This window comes from Bicyclus anynana, chromosome 22, assembly GCF_947172395.1.
Source record: "Bicyclus anynana chromosome 22, ilBicAnyn1.1, whole genome shotgun sequence".
NCBI classification, from domain to species: domain Eukaryota; kingdom Metazoa; phylum Arthropoda; class Insecta; order Lepidoptera; family Nymphalidae; genus Bicyclus; species Bicyclus anynana.
In genome coordinates, this window is record NC_069104.1 from 10,533,532 (window position 1) to 10,552,149 (window position 18,618).

At 37.1% G+C, this 18,618-nt stretch overlaps 2 protein-coding genes across 2 annotated transcripts; both read right to left on the reverse strand.

Annotated features, from left to right (window-relative positions):
• Positions 1 to 990: 990 nt before the first annotated feature.
• On the reverse strand, positions 991 to 17,986 carry LOC112049424 (apyrase). Its single transcript, XM_024087297.2, has 11 exons — positions 17,863 to 17,986; positions 12,938 to 13,160; positions 11,780 to 11,977; positions 10,080 to 10,210; positions 8,685 to 8,832; positions 7,369 to 7,495; positions 6,325 to 6,479; positions 4,667 to 4,757; positions 4,232 to 4,378; positions 2,934 to 3,100; positions 991 to 1,220 (listed from the first exon to the last, which is right to left on the reverse strand). Exons 1-11 carry the CDS (start codon positions 17,961 to 17,963, stop codon positions 1,080 to 1,082), a joined length of 1,629 nt encoding a protein of 542 aa, XP_023943065.2. The 5' UTR covers positions 17,964 to 17,986; the 3' UTR covers positions 991 to 1,079.
• On the reverse strand, positions 13,696 to 15,171 carry LOC128199343 (uncharacterized). The gene is made up of 2 exons (XM_052888458.1): positions 14,482 to 15,171; positions 13,696 to 14,382 (listed from the first exon to the last, which is right to left on the reverse strand). The coding sequence occupies exons 1-2, from the start codon at positions 15,137 to 15,139 to the stop codon at positions 14,291 to 14,293; spliced, it is 750 nt and encodes a 249-aa protein (XP_052744418.1). The 5' UTR covers positions 15,140 to 15,171; the 3' UTR covers positions 13,696 to 14,290.
• Positions 17,987 to 18,618: the final 632 nt, after the last annotated feature.

The following is an 18,618-nucleotide window of genomic DNA, read 5'->3' on the forward strand; positions in this document are numbered from 1 at the left end:
TTTGAACTTTATTTTTATAGCATTTGAACACATTTCTCGTTGCACGCAATAGAACGCGCCGTAAAAACCTTAATTACAAGCGATAGTCGTTTTGCAAATGGCCGTAACAATTTTATTGTGTGTAAGCGCCCTATTGTACGGAACGGCTGCGGCGTGCACTGGTTTTGACGATCCTCATAAAACTGGTAGTTTGGGAGCGTGAAAATTATATGTCAAATTTGATGTAATTTATAGACTCCTGTATACCAGTACCGTAGAATGAATGATTTCGCGCAGAAGTCACGGGCGTCAGCTAGTAATAGTGTCCCCATAGTGTCATTATTTCAAATCACAATTTATTATCTATATTTCTATTTAATATATAAAAATCAATGTCACTTTTCGTTGTAATTGCTTAACTCATGAACGGGCTCACCAATACAAACCAAATGTTTAGGCTTTGTTCGGACTATTTAGTAGATGGTTTATGTGAAGTTTGCACAAAATCGATCTAAAGGTTCTTTGAAACAAATAAATTCAGGGGTAGGGTAGGGGTAGGATAGCGGTAGGGTAGGGGTAAGAGTGGGGTAGGGATATTGAAGAAGTGCACATACACCGGGTACGCTAGTTTAAAATAATTCTAGTACAATTACTATTTACAATCAGTTTTATTTTCTCACAATAAATAATAATAATTTAAAATACAACAATCATTTTACATTACCATAACACATAAATAGACAAACTATTTCACCACATGAATTATAAGGAATATTCCCGAATATTCTTTTAAATAGGTACTCGTTTCACATAGCGGGGATTTTCTAAAAATATTTTAAGTAGGTATCTTTAAGTAGTTTGTAAGCTCTGTTAGTATTAGTTTGTAATTTCTTCTTTTTTAATTTGTATTTTTTAGCTGAATAAAGGATTTTATTATTATTATTATTATTATTATTATTATTATTTTAACTAATTAACTAGAGTTAGGCCGTTTATCTATTTTTAACCAACTTCAAAAAAGTCGAGGTTCTCAATTCGTCAAAATCTTCTTTTGTTTTTTTGGTAGATCGTACCTATCAGTCCATGGTAATTAATAAGAGCTAGTTTGGTAAGCAAGGATCTGTGATCACTATTCTCCCGTCCAGGTCCTTGATGATAGGCGACTGTTGGCGCACGTACTCCATCAGCACCTCGTAATCCACTCCGAGGGCTTCCACGTTCTGCCGATTGTTGGCAATCATCTACGGAGTATAATAATATTTAAATTATCGGTATAGCCGATGGATGCTGGCGGCTAGAGACCGGTTGGTTTAGAAGTCCATGCAAGAGGCCTATGTCCATCGGCTATTAACTCAGACCAATTATTGTATAGGACCTGCCTCGCTAGACGTTACTTTTCTGCCAAAATATATGATCAACGACCTAATGCGATTATAAAAACTGTTTCTATAGAATCAATGTTAAACAGTTGTAATCGTGTTCGTCGGTTAAAGAGCTCCGTAAAAATACCTTTTTGTGTAATTGAATTGTGTAAAAAACGGCCAAAAACTTTTAGTTTAGTATAAGATATATACCAAATCTAAGCTCGTTTTCCTCAGAAAATGACAGACAATTTTATTCATGACTATGAGTGCGATACAGGTCCTTCTATAATTGGTCTGCTGTTAATGATGACACCCATCTAAACCTTAGATAGAAGAATCTCATAAAATAAGGAAAAGTAATATAACAATTACTTTTTTTTTTGGTTGTTGAGATTTAACTCAAAAACTTAACTTTAAAAATTCTTTCATTATTATAAAGCTATATCACGGCTCTTCCGTGGGAATACAAGGATAATTACCCTATGACAATCATAGGGTAATTATCCTTGTATTCCCACGGAAGAGCCGTGATAGCCCAGTGGATATGACCTCTGCCTCCGATTCCGGAGGGTGTATGAGGGTGTCCGGATAGGCAGACTTCACACACGCAGGGAATTAAGAAAATTCCCTGGTATGCAGGTTTCCTCACGATGTTTTCCTTCACCGTTAGAGGAACGTTATATTTAATTTCTTAAAATGCACACAACTGAAAAGTTGGAGGTGCATGCCCCGGATCGGATTCAAACTCCGGAATCGGAGGCAGAGCTCATACCCACTGGGCCATCACGGCCTATTATATTTAATGATAATTAAAGACAAAATTGTGCATGTGTGCGCTCAGTGTTGTAGCCTATTATACGGAACACTTTTTGCAATGATTTTGTATGGATGCAACCGATCTATAGTATAAAATTATCATTGCAATACATTACATTATCCAAGTATCAATGAGTCCGAATACAGTGCAAAGTGGTCGTTCAACTTTATTCCGATACAAAACCGTGTAAATGAGCTTAGAGAGCGTCCATTCGTGAATACCGGAGCAAATTTATCGTCAGTAACTCCGAAACCGTTCTAGGTAGATGCTAGCGAGAAATTTGGTGCTATTTAGTGAAGCGGTTTATTGCGGCGATTCATGATCGGGATTAAATCCATTCCTTTGAGATTTACACAACTTGGAATTCGTTTTATATACTAAAGAGCCGTGATAGCCCAGTGGATATAACCTCTGCCTCCGTTTCCGGAGGGTGTGGGTTCGAATCCGGTCCGGGGCATGCACCTCCAACTTTTCAGTTGTGTGCATTTTAAGAAATTAAAATATCACGTGTTTCAAAATCGGTGAAGGAAAACATCGTGAGGAAACCTGCATACCAGAGAATTATCTTAATTCTCTGCGTGTGTGAACACCGTATGAGACACGTGATATTTAATTTCTTAAAATTGACAACACACACACACAACACAGAACTGAAAAGTTGGAGGTGTGTGCCCTGGACTGGATACGAAACTACATTCTTCGGAATTGGAGGCAGAGGTCATATCCACTGGGCTATCACTCTTGTTATTACTTCAAAAACAGTAAATACTCACAGAGAATCCATCTCCACCTCCACCTAAGAAGCTCTGCGAGACGACCTTGTACATCTTGTTCACGTCCAGAGGCTCGTAGTGAGGTACGTCGCAGTCATTGCAGCGAACTGTCGCGTTCACAATCCTGCTGTTAACAGGCTGCAGACCATCAAACACCCCACGTAGCCCTGTGAAGATACAATATAGCTGTAGGCCTAAGATTTTTATGGTTAAAAGGCTTGCTTGGGGTCTCAAGGTGCTGGAATGGTGAACCCTCACTAGGTGGACTGAGGACAAGCGGGTTGCAGGGAGCTGCTGGATGCTGGCGGCTCGAGACGGTGTCGTTTGGAAGTCGATGCAAGAGTGTGGACGTCAATTGGCTGTTAATGATGATGATGGTGATGATGATGATGTTGATGATACTTTTTTTTTACACAAGGTAGCCCTTGACTACAATCTCACCTGATGGTAAGTGATGATGCAATCTAAGATGAAGGCGGGCTAACTTGTTAGGAGGAGGATGAAAATCCACACCGCTTTCGGCTTCTACACGACGCTACTAACGCTAAATCACTTGGCGGTACTTCTTTGTTGGTAGGGTGGTAACTAGCCACGGCCGCAGCCTCCCACCAGTCAGGCCTGGATCAATTAAGAAAACCTCAATCGGCCGGTGATCGAACCCAGGACCTCCGTCTTGTATATCCACCGCGCACACCACTGCGCCACGGATGCCGCCAAAAATAATGATAATGATGATGAGGATGATGATGATGAGGCTTTGTAGTCTATACAAACCTATTAACTCTAGTTTTAAAGGTATATCAACTAGCATAACGTAACCTGATGCTTCAAAAGTGTTTGTAAACTGAGATTAATGAATATAATTGTATTTTGACTTTGACTGGCAGGAAACAGATGCACACCACGAAATACTTCGAGACGACAGAAAGACAAAATGTCAACCAAGCTGCATCATCAAAAATATCGCTCTCTCTTTCGTTGCGATAGGACAAAAGAGAGAGATATGCTTTCGATTCTCCTGATAAAGGCATGATCCAGGACAGACAGTCTTCAACTCCGCCTCAATAGTTCTCTTCTATGTGGTCTTTGGCCTACCACGTCTCCTCCGGCCCCCAGTAAGATGCCATTGGAAGGACTCCTGTACAACACTAGGTGATGGGCGTAAGACATGCCCTATTCAGTTCCACTTCCTGCGCTTTGTTTGTTCGAGGATCAGGAGTTATTTAGCGAGGATCCAGAGCTCATTATTGGAGATAGTTGTAGGTTAAAAGATGCCAAATGTTTTGTTTACTAGTTACCTGAAATTTGCAACATCCTTGCACCAGGGAACGGGTTGTTGGCTAGCGCGAACTCCAGCGCTTCAAGAACATACTGCCCTTTTAGGTCAAATACTTCGACCCTGTTTTCAAATGGTGTTGATAGCATAATACCTTCAAATGTCACATCTGAAAAAGTGTAAGGGTGAACCCAGGTGAACCTACCGACCCATACATGTCTTCGTAAAAATTAAGTCTACCGTCATTATTTGATTTATTTAAACCAAGTTACACATTTTTTTAGAAGCTTTAGTCGATAACTGTTATATGTAGTGACAAATAACGCGGTAAATTTATTACTTTCTTGGTGTTTCACGTGATTGGTAAAACATGGTCTCAAAAAGGTAATATCCTTAAATATCTGTAATTATTGCATAAAATATTGGTAAAAAAAAAACTTAATGTTATAAAACTTACTTCCAGAGTCAATATCCACTCTTATACCTCCCGTGTTAATAATACAAAAATGTGCGTAATTCCATTGATTGCCCTGTGCTCTTTCTATTGCCTGTAAAAAAACATAATTAAAAACCATTTCTTTTATTTATGTTATCCATTAAAATCAAATAAAAACCTTCTAACAAGCCGTGATAGTAGTAGTAGATACGACCTCTGCCTTTGATTCGAGGGCGTAGGTTCGAATCCGGGGCATGCACCTCCAACTTTTCAGCTATGTGAATTTTAAGGAATTAAATATCACGTGTCTCAAACAGTGAAGGAAAAACATCGTGAAGAAACCTGCTTAGCTGAGAATTTTTTCAATTCTCTACGTGTGTGAAGTCTGCCAATCCGCATTGGGCCAGCGTGGTGGACTATTGGCTCTCTACTTCTGAGAGGATACTCGTGCTCAACAGTGAGCCGAAAATGGGTTGATGATGAAAAACCTTCTAAGCAAACAGTATACAGCACCACCAATCCGTATTTCAACTTGGGCCTAAGCTAAACAAAAACAAGACCTCAAGAGCAAGACAGCCTACAAATTTTGAAACTATCAATTTATAAATGACTAAAAATTTATTGACATTTTATTTAAAAACTAGCTGACGCCGCGCCGACCTTTCACCCGCGTGGTTCCTGTTCCTATAGGAATACGGGGATAATATATAGCCTTCCTCGATAAATGGGCTATCTAACACTGAAAGAATTTTTCAAATCGGACCAATAGTTTCTAAGATTAGGGCGTTCAATCAAACAAACAAACAAACAAACTCTTCAGCTTTATAATATTAGTATAGATTGGACATTGCTTATTTATCCCATTATTTTGACAATTGTAATTGAGTGGATATGTTTATTTAACTTTATTAGCGTTAGTCAATCTATTATTATGACAATAATATACCTGACATTTATATTATTTAAAATTTGGACATTCTAATTTAATAGGGATGATGACAGTTTTTTTAATTAAATAAGTAATACAGTAAAGAAATTTTCTAAAAGTAACAGGATATCTGCGATCATTACTTTCTGAGCTGAGTTTAAAGAGTCAGATTTGCGGCACTGCCGCGGATCCCTGAAAATGCTCCATACAAAATGGCACTAACTAGTGACGTCGTTGGCTCGCTGATCGTTAGATTTGTATGGGCGTTAAACAAAATCACTAATGTCTTTGTTATTTGTGCGTTTATGTTTATAGTTCATTTATTGAAAAATGTCACATTTAATGTAAGGAAGCTAAAAACTGTATGATTTTTTATCTAATTACGATAAAAAAAAAATTGATAGATTTTGAAATTTTATAATCTTATTTATTTTGCAAATATCCAAACATTCTTTGCTCTTTTTGTATAAATTAGTTAACATTGACTTTATTTACCCGAATGTATCATAAACATCAATTTATTCAAACCTAGTCATCATCCCCATTCTATAAATGTTCCGCTCAATTTTCCACTTTATTTTTATCTTATTTTAATTTTATGTAATAGGTATATTGTATCTCTTATTATTGCATGTAACATTATTATTTTTAGCAATGCTCTGACAGGGCCCTATGTGACATGCATGCTAAGCTTATGCATAGTTTGTAAGTGCATGGATGCTAAGTAAATAAATAAATAACAATATCTCACGGCATTCATGAAAGCGTCGCAGATGAAACTTCCTAGGTTACATTCACCACAATTGCACTTTGATGATAATTGGACTTTCGAAAAGCCTATAAGCTCGTTGGCTTTCTCGTTTATGATTGGCAGGTATTCGTTGATTTTTTCCAAAACGTCAGGCGCTGAAATTAAATAATTCAAGAACGATTATTGGATTTAGATTTTATTCAAAAAATAAAACTTTTTAACATAAAAATGGATGCGACTCCAAGTCGTTTTTCAGTTAATTTGTTTTTCACAAAATTACTAAACCAGACTTTCAAGAAAATGAAATGAGACCAATCTGCAATAAGCTGTTTCAAAAAAAATCAAAATTGGTTAATAAATGACGAAGTTATGAGGTAACTAGCTGACGCCGCGCGGTTTCACCCGCGTGGTTCCCGTTTCCGTAAAAGTATGGAGATAATATATAGCCTCGATAAATGGGCTATCTAACACTGAAAGAATTTTTCAAATCGGACCAGTAGTGCCTGAGATTAGCGCGTTCAATCACACAAACAAACTCTTCAGCTTTATATATTAGTATAGAACTATAGATATAAATAAAAATTTAAAAAAAACATACGTGTCAAATTAAGAACCTTCTCCTTTTTTTAAGTGGGTTAAATATGTCATTAATATATGATGTAGGTACTTATTTAAAATTTCGTCGTCATCATTTCGTCGTCGCCGTCGTCTTGAGAGCTGTGATAGCCCAGTGGATATGACCTCTGCCTCCGATTCCGGAGGGTGTGGGTTCGAATTCGGTCCGGGTCATGCACCTCCAACTTTTCAGTTGTGTGCATTTTAAGAAATTAAATATCACGTGTCTGAATCGGTGAAGAAAAACATCGTGAGGAAACCTGCATACCAAAGAATTATCTTAATTCTCTGCGTGTGTGAAGTCTGCCAATCCGCATTGGGCCAGCGTGGTGGACTATTGGCCTAACCCCTCTCATTCTGAGAGGAGACTCGAGCTCAGCAGTGAGCCGAATATGGGTTGATTTAAAATTTACTTATTTAAAATAATACCTTGCACAACGTCGTTGCCAGCAAAATGAGGATCACCAGTCCAGTTTACAAGTTGTCCTTGTTCGTCGAAGTAAAGCTTGATTTCTCCCAAAAACGCTGTGTGAGCGGCTGCTTGGACTACTAGCACCTGTAATTAACAAAATAATTTAAGGTCATAGTTTAATAAGAGCCTATCGTTTAAAAAACTATGTTTTTTTTACCAATGATAATTTTATAGATCGGTTATGTCTCTACAAAATCATCGTAAAATGTGATCCGAATAATAGGCTACACAACTAAGCACTATGCACAATTTTGTCTTTAATACCATTATTTATTTACGTATCACTTTCTGAAAACACAAATTGATATTTTTTTAAAAGAATATTTGCCATATATTTTATAATATGACCAATATTCCCATTACCCTCCAACTAGTCGGAAAAGACTGTGCTAGGAGTGGGTACGACAATAGACCAACGGGGCGGGGATCGAACCACCACCTCCGTGATGATAAATCATAAACAAAATACGAAATATAATGTAATTCAATTTTTTTTAAATTCATCCCATAAAGTGATGAAATAGGGCTTGAAACTTTACATTGATACATACGCGGACGAAGTCGCGGGCGTCCGCTAGTTAGTATATATATCGGAGCATAGACTATATTCCACTTCTGATGTCGGCGGAAGCATACTAAATACTACTTCTGATAACGGAGAAGCCGTAGCCTCAGGGCAGGTTCTGAGCTTTATGTGTCAAGGATGGCAGATACACAAAGTAATATTATCATTCATTACTGAAACGACCATTTAACTTGCAGGCAGGTAGTCAAGCACGAGCGAGATTACGGGCTGGCAACCATCATTGGTTGGGTTAAAGGCCCCTTTTACTGATATCAAACACTCCCCATCCCCGCTCGTGTTGTCTCCGAGCAAGTAAATAACAATGCAAAGGCCGGACTATACAGATAACTCACCCGAAGTTCCAAAACACTATCACTATTTTAACACTGCACCATTACTATTTAACAAATGGAAGACGACTATCCATTCCAAGAACTTGATTACACTGAACTGCTCAACCAGCAGGCTACCGACTGGTAGAGCGCCTCCACTCCATAAAGCGCACCGCCTACGCGCCATTTCAACGCGTCTATAGGACGACGAGTCACGTGTTAAATCTTTTACAGTCTTATTTATTTAAACAGTAAATAATTAAATCCCAATTCCATGAAAACCTGATTCTAATATTATCACAATAATTAACGTAGATTTTGCTAACCGTTCAAATAACTCACTCGGCGACATATATAACTACGTGCATTTACTTACAGATCTGCTCTCTTGCTGGACGACAATGGGGTAGGGTCCCAGAGGAGTGAACGCAATGCCCGCAGGTGGTTCCCTGTTTATGAGCATGGAGTGACTGTGAGCTCCCACTACTATGTCCACGTATGGACTGGCTTTCAGCGCGATTTCCCTGTAAACATATAAATCATCAATATAACTGTTCCTTAAAAAAATCAAAGTAGTTAGGCTTCGTCGTTATCAACCCATATTCGTCTCACTACTAAGCTCGCATCTCCTCTCAGAATGAGAGACGTTAAGCCAATCCACCACGCTGGCCCAATGCGGATTGGCAGACTTCACACACGCAGAAAATTAAGAAAATTCTCTTGTATGCAGGTTTCCTCACGATGTTTTCCTTCACCGTTTGAGACACGTGATATTTAATTTCTTAAAATGCACAACACAACTGAAAAGTTGGAGGTGCAAGCCCCGGAGCGGATTTGAACCCACACCCTCCGGAATCGGAGGCAGGGTCATATCCACTGGGCTATCACGGTTCTAGTTAGGCTTAGTATAAGCAAAGTCTGTATTCATAGATAATTCTTTGCATTCATAAAAATGGGGGTCTACTTTAATGAAGATAAGTTCAAACTATTGGTGTTAAAGAATTTTTACAATAAGATTCTTATAGAAGAAATTTTTTAATAAAATAATTTTCTTGTGTTACTTGATCGTTACTAGATTTTATAATGTTGAGTGAAGGATACCTTTTGTAATTTTGGATTTTGGAGTGGTTTTTCTAATGTGGAACTCCATTTTTATTAATGTTTAATTGTTTATAACTTTTGAGATTGTTTAAGTGAGAGTATGATTTTTTTCAAATTTTTTCTCGACGTAATGAGATTTTATAATGTTGAGTGTAGGGTTATTTTGTAATTGTGAAAATTCTCTAACATCAATAATTTTGGAGTGGTTTTCATTAATGTGGAACTCCATTTTTATTAATATTTAATTGTTCATAACTTTTGAAATTGTTTAAGTGAGAGTATGAATTTTTTCGCAATTTTTTCTCGACGTACCTAATGATGAGTAAACTATCACACGTATTTTTATTCGCAGTTTAGGTCAGCCATTGACGGTCAACTATTCTCACGTTTCTGCAGCGCAAGCGGCAGAGAAGACGTTTTATAAGTCGAGACGTCATGTACGCAGCGACCAATACACGATCAATTATAGTCATAGGTGCTGCAGAAACGTGAGAATAATTGATCGTCAATGGCGTGCGTTAGGTTATTAACATGGAACATGTGGGACGGCTAATGCTCAAGCACTGTAATGCATCTCAAAAATTTATGTATTTATTTTTTCCAGTTACACTGGTCAATTCTCCACATTATTTTAAAAAAATAATTATGTTATGAAGTAAGAAATGCTTACTGGTCTTTCTCAAGTCCACAATGGGATAGAACCACGATTATATCCACGCCCTCTTCATTTAGTTTTGCGGCTTCCCTCCTCACCGCTTCAATTTCGTCCGTGAATTTCAGATTCCCTGTAGACGCCAGCTCCTGTTAAAATGTGGCTTCAAATATTAATTAACTAGCAGAAACCCGCGACTTCGGGCACAATATCGGAGTAAACTATATTGTCCCTACGTGACTATTTTCAGAAGACTTTTTATTTTTGTTATTCTATGTTCTATGTATAAATTTTTATTTTATGTTATAAGCACCCGTTCGCACGAGACCTTTTTTAACGGACATTTTTTGACGGCCTCCGTGGCGCAGTAGTATGCGCGGTGGATTTATAAATCGGAGGTCCTGGGTTCGATCCCCGGCTGGACAGATTGAGATTTTCTTAATTTGTCCAGGTCTGGCTGGTGGGAGGCTTCGGCCGTGGCTAGTTACCACCCTACCGGCAAAGACGTACCGCCAAGCGATTTAGCGTTCCGGTACGATGCCGTGTAGAAACCGAAAGGGGTGTGGATTTCCATCCTCCCAAGTTAGCCCGCTTCCATCTTAGACTGCATCATCACTTACCATCAGGTGAGATTGTAGTCAAGGGCTAACTTGTATAGAATAAAAAAAAAAAAAAACATTAAAAAAGCGTTCAATTACATTACAATGCATTCCCAAATATATGTTCACACGACAGCGCTTTTAAAATACGACGCTTTTTTTTTGAGAAGGATTGCATTTTAAATTTTGGGCGTTGAAATAGACCTTCATTTAACTTCATACTTATATTTGAACACTTTTTAACGTCCGTTAAAAAACTCTCGTGCGAATGAGGGCTTACACAACAATCATGCCTGGTGGAAAGCAATGATCAGGTCCAGGTTGGAGCGCGCTTGGCTAGAAAATGCCTAATCACTCTTGCCTTGAAGGTGCACAAATCATAAGTGTTAGGAAACACAGAAGTCGGAAGGGCATTCCACATCTTCGCTGTTCTTATTAGAAACGTCGATGCGAAACGTTTTGTGCGAGTCGACTGGACATCGACAACAAAAGGATGCCAATTTGCACGGTGTCTCGCTGTTCTGTGGGGCTGGTGGGACTAGATTGAAAAGTTCCATGAGTTTAGCTGAAGACCCCGGCCGAATACCGGGCAGACGAAGTCACAACCAGAGGAAACTTATGGGCGCGCAATTTTCTACTGAGTCACAGTCGGAGAGTTGTCACGTGCGCGGCCCTCTTCGATATATATCCGGTAAATTTCCGGGTTTTTACCGGACGCAACGCTACGTCAGTGTTAAAGAATTTGCAGATTCGTTCCAGTTAGAGATTAATAACCAATGATACATTTAGCGCGACGCTCAACGGAGTCTAATTCGGAGAGCTGATATTTAGCAGACCCATCCCATAGGTGGCTGCAGTATTTCATACTTGATTGCTATAGTATAGATTCGGTATAGTAAGTTATCCTTACATACAACATATGGTCCCCTAGACCAATGTCGTATCTACTCATAACACAGTATTTGCTAAGTATTTAGAAGTAAACAAAAATATTAATCACACCTCAAAGATATAGCAAATATTCTATAAAAAATATTACAAACTCACGAATATCTGATCATCTCTGGATACAGTGTCATCATCATCTTATCAAGTCTCACTACTTAGATAGGTACTTACATTGGTGGTAGATATAATTACTCCAATTATTCCAATCTTGCGGCCTTTTCTTTCAATAACAACACTAGGTTTGTATAAGCCTTGGATATCTGGTTCCTCATCGTCGATAATATTGGCAACAACTACTGAAGAGTTCAAGTGTTCGAGGTACGGTACCACACCTTCTATACCATTGTCAAACTCATGGTTGCCTAGTACCTGTAGGAAAATGTTATCATTTATACATACTGTAAGGTCCCTTGTCCTTACCGTTTTAGCAGTAAGTCACAGTCTCACCACTACACTATAATGGCCAGCTGCACACGTCCGCCTCCTCTCGATGCCAGTCATAGACTGGCCGCTCTCGCCCACTACCGGTGTATATATACACGAACACTACCCCACTACCGGTGTATATATACACGAACACTACACATACATATAAATAAAATGTCTGACTGTTATTCAAAATAACTGTATTTTCACCAGTGTAGTTATTTGCAAGATATCAAAACCCAAACGAGCTTTTTTAAAAGTTTTGTCTGTCTGTTTTTTTACTCTTTGATACGGCTGGACCGATTTGGCTGGACTGTGACTGTAAGATAGAGGAGGTTATTAAGCAACATATACGTAACTTTTTACTCTGAAAAAATCCATGGTTCCATGGGTATCATGGTTTGTGAAAAACTGAATAGGCTAGTTAGAAACTTTTATAAATGTTGTAAAATAGTTCATTATCGATCTACTAAATTGAAAAAAAAAAATATTTCATATTTTTTGAGACGTTATTACATGAAAATTTTAGTTAATTAATATGTTTTTGACAATACGAGCCAAAACGCCTGTCGGACATGATGGTCTGTATTTGAACTGTTTCATGACGTCACTATAACAAATCCCTGGACGGAGCGTTTGACAAAAATATTACTTGACAGCTCGTTTGACATTTAGTACATCAAGCAACATTGTGACGTCACAAAATGGACGCGTAGCGTTTTTAACGTTTGGAATATTTAAAATATACATGATTTTTAAATTAAGTTTTATAAGAAATCTTTAATTTTTATTATTTAAAATCATATTCGGATCTCTTAATTCTGAAAATTTAATTTTAATTAAATTTCCTATGCGTGTAATAAATTAAATTAATTTATTACACGTATACGAAAAAACACTTACATGAGCATCATGGGGTATCATATTCATGAAATCCTGCGTAACGTTCCATCTCAGCAAGTTATACCATAACGTGCCTTGAAAAACATCCCCACCATTCAGCACAATGGAGTCAGGTTCCCTTACTAAAGCCTCCCTCACAAGCGTGGCTATGCGGGCAAACCCGCCAATACACGGTTCCTTCTCTGAGTCGCAGACTGTTCCAGTTGGGCTTGTTTCCACAAATCTATAAAAAAAAACTCCAGTGTTGAGTCAACCGTTATTTTTTACTAGTAGACGCCGCGCGGTTTCACCCGCGTGGTCGGGAACCACGCGGGTTCCCGTAGGAATATGAGGATAAAAAATACTACTAACACTGAAAGATTTTTTCAAATCGGATCAGTAGTTCCTGAGATTAGCGCGTTCAATCAAACAAACAAACAAATAACAACACAGCTTTATAATATTAGTATCGTTAAAAGTCTGAAAAAAAAACAAAATCATTATGATGAGTCAACTATTATTGTTCCCAGTCGTTTCAGTTAGTGATGTTACTAGTCTAAGATCTGGCATTAGAAATATTTACTCATCAGTTATTTATATAAAGCTAATATTCACAGTGGTGTGTAGTGGCAAATAGGTTGCTAAGCTATATTAAAACCAAACAGATTTTTCATCCAAATCTAGGAATCTGTGAACTAAAGGAGGATGGCGAAAGTGGGAGTCACACTCTGAAGCGCTGTACACTCATACATGTATTAATTAAAACTATTAGCCCAAGAGCCCACGACAGCCAGACCTTCGTTATTTTATAAAAGTTGAAAGTTTCTCTGTAGATGTCTCCTATACAGGTAAGAACGACCAGCGACTATAAAGTTTGGGTTGTGGTTACTTGGGCAGGTAACAGGTAGTAAAGGTGTATAAAATAGTACTTGAAATTCGTTAAAGTATAAAGCTCAATTTTTTAATATTTCCTTCGGGATAACTTTAAAAATCTCGTCATCCATTGCCGGACACTTATGACAGTTGCTACCCCCTGCCAGACACCCCTAAACTTTAATAAATTATAATTATACTTTCGTTATAGTATAAAAGCTAAATTTTATATATGTTACTTGGGAACTTATAAAAAGATATTACCTCAATAGCCGGACAGTTTTCGTGGTTTTTACATCTTGCCAGACACATCGAAAGTCCACTATAGGTGCGAGCGCGAATGCTTAGTCGATTACTATTTTTTAAGATATCTAATAAAAAATTATTTTATTACGTTCATAGCCATGTTATATAAAGTAAAAAATGTTTGTTTAATATCATAAAAATATAAAAAAAAGTATAATTACAAGTAAAAAAAGATAATTAAACTTATTTATTAATTTAAACATTGTCGTCGATGTTTTCATTTTCTTCATCACTACTACTCCAGTCGATGGCAGAATCGTCCTCAACATCACCTTCTTCTTCAGTGTCTGAAAAAAAAAATAAGCAAGTTCAAAAATTAAGCAAGTTTATACAATTATAAATAATTCAAAAATTATGTATCATAATTTGTCATAATAATTATATACCTGATTGAGTTTTGAGTGAATCACTAACATAACTCGGCAGTTGATCCCCTTCAAACCATTTGAACTGGTATTTGTCATCTTTTAATACCCAGCCATTATTTTCTGGTTGATATGTGGTTGGATTTTTTAAATGAGCATTATTCCAAATTGTACATATATAATTTGCTCGCAGAAATTGCTGCAGTAGTTCGGAAGGTGGTAGGTTGCTAGCGTCAAAATTTCGCAACTTCTTTCGGTCAAAAGCTTCGTTTACATCGGAGACTGTGTACGAGTCGATGAATATTTGAAGTCTAGCGGCATCAACATCAATTACATTAGGGACATTATAGACATTGCATATAAATCTCTGAATAATATAAAAGATATTTTGTTGATGATTTAAATTTTTAATTAATTCGTTGTTGCCGAAGTTCTTGAAAGCTTCCTGGTACTCTGGATCTTTTTTTAATATCTTATACGGTTTTAATTTTCCTTTTCTGAAGAGCGCAGGATTAAAATCACAACCTGTGATGGCATGAAATCCAGGTAAGCTCTGACAAGTTAACAGTTCCAACTCTGCATGTATTTTGGTTAGGTCCACATACCTTAAATTATTTCCAGTGCCTGTAAGCATCCAAACAACCGAATCACTTTTAAGATGATGCATGTTACCAAGCATTATAGCCGCAATATCGGTATCAGCACTTCTTATTACTATTTCTGCTGGATAGTTGATGCATGATATACTATCTTTGTATCTGCTTCCTCGTGTGCTGGGCATGACAACTCTTCATCAATCCTTGAGACAACTTTGTTGCAATTATCAACAGTAAAAGAATGACACTTTCTGAAATTGATGTATATTGTTTTGTTGCCAATAAATGGCACCACTTCATCAGTAGCCCAATGTGAAATAAAAAAATCAACTAAAGCTTCTTTGAAATTTAAATTTTTCAACTCATCTATGGATGGTGCGCAGTAAAAGAACGCACTCGACTAAGCGCTCTATCTCACTCGCACCTACTTGAAGTTGTTACCCCGCGCTCGCACCTATAGTGGACTTTCGATGTGTCTGGCAAGATGTAAAAACCACGAAAACTGTCCGGCTATTGAGGTAACATCTTTTTATAAGTCCCCAAGTAACATATATAAAATTTAGCTTTTATACTATAACGAAAGTATAATTATAATTTATTAAAGTTTAGGGGTGTCTGGCAGGGGGTAGCAACTGGCATAAGTGTCCGGCAATGGATGACGAGATTTTTAAAGTTATCCCGAAGGAAATATTAAAAAATTGAGCTTTATACTTTAACGAATTTCAAGTACTATTTTATACACCTTTACTACCTGTTACCTGCCCAAGTAACCACAACCCAAACTTTATAGTCGCTGGTCGTTCTTACCTGTGTAGGAGACATCTACAGAGAAACTTTCAACTTTTATAAAATAACGAAGGTCTGGCTGTCGTGGGCTCTTGCTCTATATTATTTTATAAGATGCTTGTAAAAAAAAAAGATTTTACAGAAATCTTGCCTTGTCGTATTTATAAAGTAATCACGCAGTTGGTGGCAGGCGGTGTTTTTCAGTATAAAATTCACATTTATTCGTATGCATAGATAGGGTACCTTCTAATTTTAAGGTATATCTTTTTTATCCCTGTTTTTTAAGATTGGTTACCATTTGCTTTTTTCTTAGTTTAATCACGATTAACAACTATTAATGGGTTTCCATTATGTACGCTACTTCTATCTGCTAGTCCCAAAATACATGCAACCTCGCCATTCTCCTTAAAAGCAATCTAATACAGTTAAATCTATCTATCTATACTTTTAATAAATCTGTAGAGAGGGCAATTCTGTAGTAACACCACAAATTTCCAGTTGCGTGCACAAGGATTTCAGCTAAGCAGAGCATTATACGTAAAAATTGTACTTAAAACTAGAAAATTCTTCCTTCAATAAAGGCTCGTGAAGAATCCTCCAGGTATATATTGCATTTATGCGTCTATGAAGTGCACGTCATATTTGAAACGTCAATTGGTTATAAATAGTCAATTGACGTTTCAAAAGTGCTTTTAAACTGAGCCTACTGGAAATAAATGAATTTTGTTTTTTTTTTATTTTGTAGATTTTTTCAGCTTTAGATCTGCTGAGAAGAACCGGCAAGAAACTCAAACTCTTTTAAGTTTAGCCGGGCTAGTATGTAGAACAGCTAGACCGACTTTAATGAAACTTCCATTGGAAGATAGAGGAGATCATTGAACAATATGAAGGCTATATAATCCTGAAATAACTAACCGATATTTGTGAAAAAAATAATAATTATCTTTAATAATATTTATCTTTATAATATAAGTAATTATAAGTTGGTACTGTAGCTACTTTGGTTTATTGTTCTTAAGATTAGCTATTTGATAAAGGCAATAAATATAAAGATAATAAGAATTAAAAAAAAGCAGTAGGTTTCGTAATATAATTTGAGTAGGTTATTAAAAAATGGGTCAATAAGATTTCGTAAATGAGTAAATAGTTTTAATTTAAACTATGACCTAAATAATTTTATACCTTACGTACCTATTCTTTATAGTTTTGATAAAAAAAAAACATTGGTACTCATTTAAAAATCTATACAATTAAATTTAATTAAAGCGTCCATTTTAGGGTTCCGTACGCAAAGGATAAAACGGGATTCTATTACTAAAACTTCGCTGTTCCTCCAATCAGTACGTCCGTCTGTCTATCACCAGGCTGTTATCTTAAGCACCGTGTGAATAGCCTCTATAATAACAAATGCTACATAAAAGAATATTATACGTATTTATGAGGATTCCCATAAAACAAACCTGATTTATTGGCCGTTTTTGTAGATTGTACGGAACTCATCGTGGGCGAGTCCAACTCGGACTTGACTGGTTTTTATTGTTACTTTTATTCAAATTCTATACATCAGATCTCTACTCTTTTAAATTAAAATTATTATGGATCAATTTTTAAATTTGCTATGTGTGTGAAGTCAGCAGTACCCCATTGGGCCAGCGTATTAGCCTAATCCCCACAGATCACCTGATGTCATCCACAGGTAATCTGTGCTAATCCCTCTCACTCTGAGAGAAGACTCGTGCTCAAAAGCGAGCCGAATATGGGTTGATAATGAAGATAAATAAATCTCTTCAGATTCAAAAGATATGACGTAGGTTTTTCAAATTTCCACCCTACCGACAAAAATGTACCGTCAAGCGATTTAGCGTTCTGTTTCGATGTCGTCTAGAAACCGAAAAGGGGTGTGGATTTTCATCCTCCTCCTAACAAGTTAGCCATCCATCTTAGACTGCATCATCACTTACCATCAGGTGAGATTGTAGTCAAGGGGTAACTTGTAAAGAATGAAAATAAAAATGCTTACCTTGCATGGAAATCATTATGATGCACTATATTCAGCTCATACAGCTGAGCGCTAACCACAGCACACACACTCAAAAACACTGACGTCCTGACACTCAGCATTGTGAGTGACTTGTCCGACTCGACGAAAGACAATACCATCTCGCAATAATATATACAAGATAACATATCTACGCGATAATGATCATTAATCGTGAATGAGAGCTGCACTTGCTAGACCTTCTTCATTTTATAAACGCAGAAACTTGGTTTGCCTATGCCGTTAACAAAAGTAAGCATTGTAAACTCTACTATGGAGTTGGGACTGTCATGGAAAAAAGGGAGAAGGAATTTGACATTTTTTCAAAATGTGTCAAATTTATGTCAGATTCCAAGGCTATTAGACTGTTATTTAGACACAGATAATCTATGAATTTGATGTCAAAGGATCCAATCAAGTTACGCAACTCACCAACTTTAACAAGTGATTTTGCTTGTTTGGTAGTTTTCTCATGATATCTCCTCATCCCTACTATTACTATTACTGCCATTTGCTCTTTCAGTTACACATCTGACGTTCGTGCACTCTCTCTTTGTTTTTGCTCTTTCAGTCACACTTATAAGCGCGGTGGTTTTGTGAAAGATCCGACAAAGGTTCCGATTTCCGACACGCCACGACATGCGGCTGTTAATGGCTGAATGGTGGGGTTTTTATGGCCAATTTTCAGCTCTATATTATTTGTATACTTTTTGGGCCCTAAATTGATCTTTCAAATGG

Bases quoted from the DNA above. Each gene is read 5' to 3' on its own strand.
- LOC128199343 (XM_052888458.1), bottom strand. From the start codon at position 15,139: ATGCTTGGTAACATGCATCATCTTAAAAGTGATTCGGTTGTTTGGATG. The intron at 14,383-14,481 runs GTATATAATTAT...TTTTTTTTTCAG, and splicing joins TTCACTCAAAACTCAATCAG to ACACTGAAGAAGAAGGTGAT.
- LOC112049424 (XM_024087297.2), bottom strand. From the start codon at position 17,963: ATGCTGAGTGTCAGGACGTCAGTGTTTTTGAGTGTGTGTGCTGTGGTT. The intron at 10,211-11,779 runs GTAAGTACCTAT...ACATTTTAACAG, and splicing joins TAATTATATCTACCACCAAT to GAGCTGGCGTCTACAGGGAA. The intron at 6,480-7,368 runs GTATTATTTTAA...ATTTAATTTCAG, and splicing joins TGGCAACGACGTTGTGCAAG to CGCCTGACGTTTTGGAAAAA.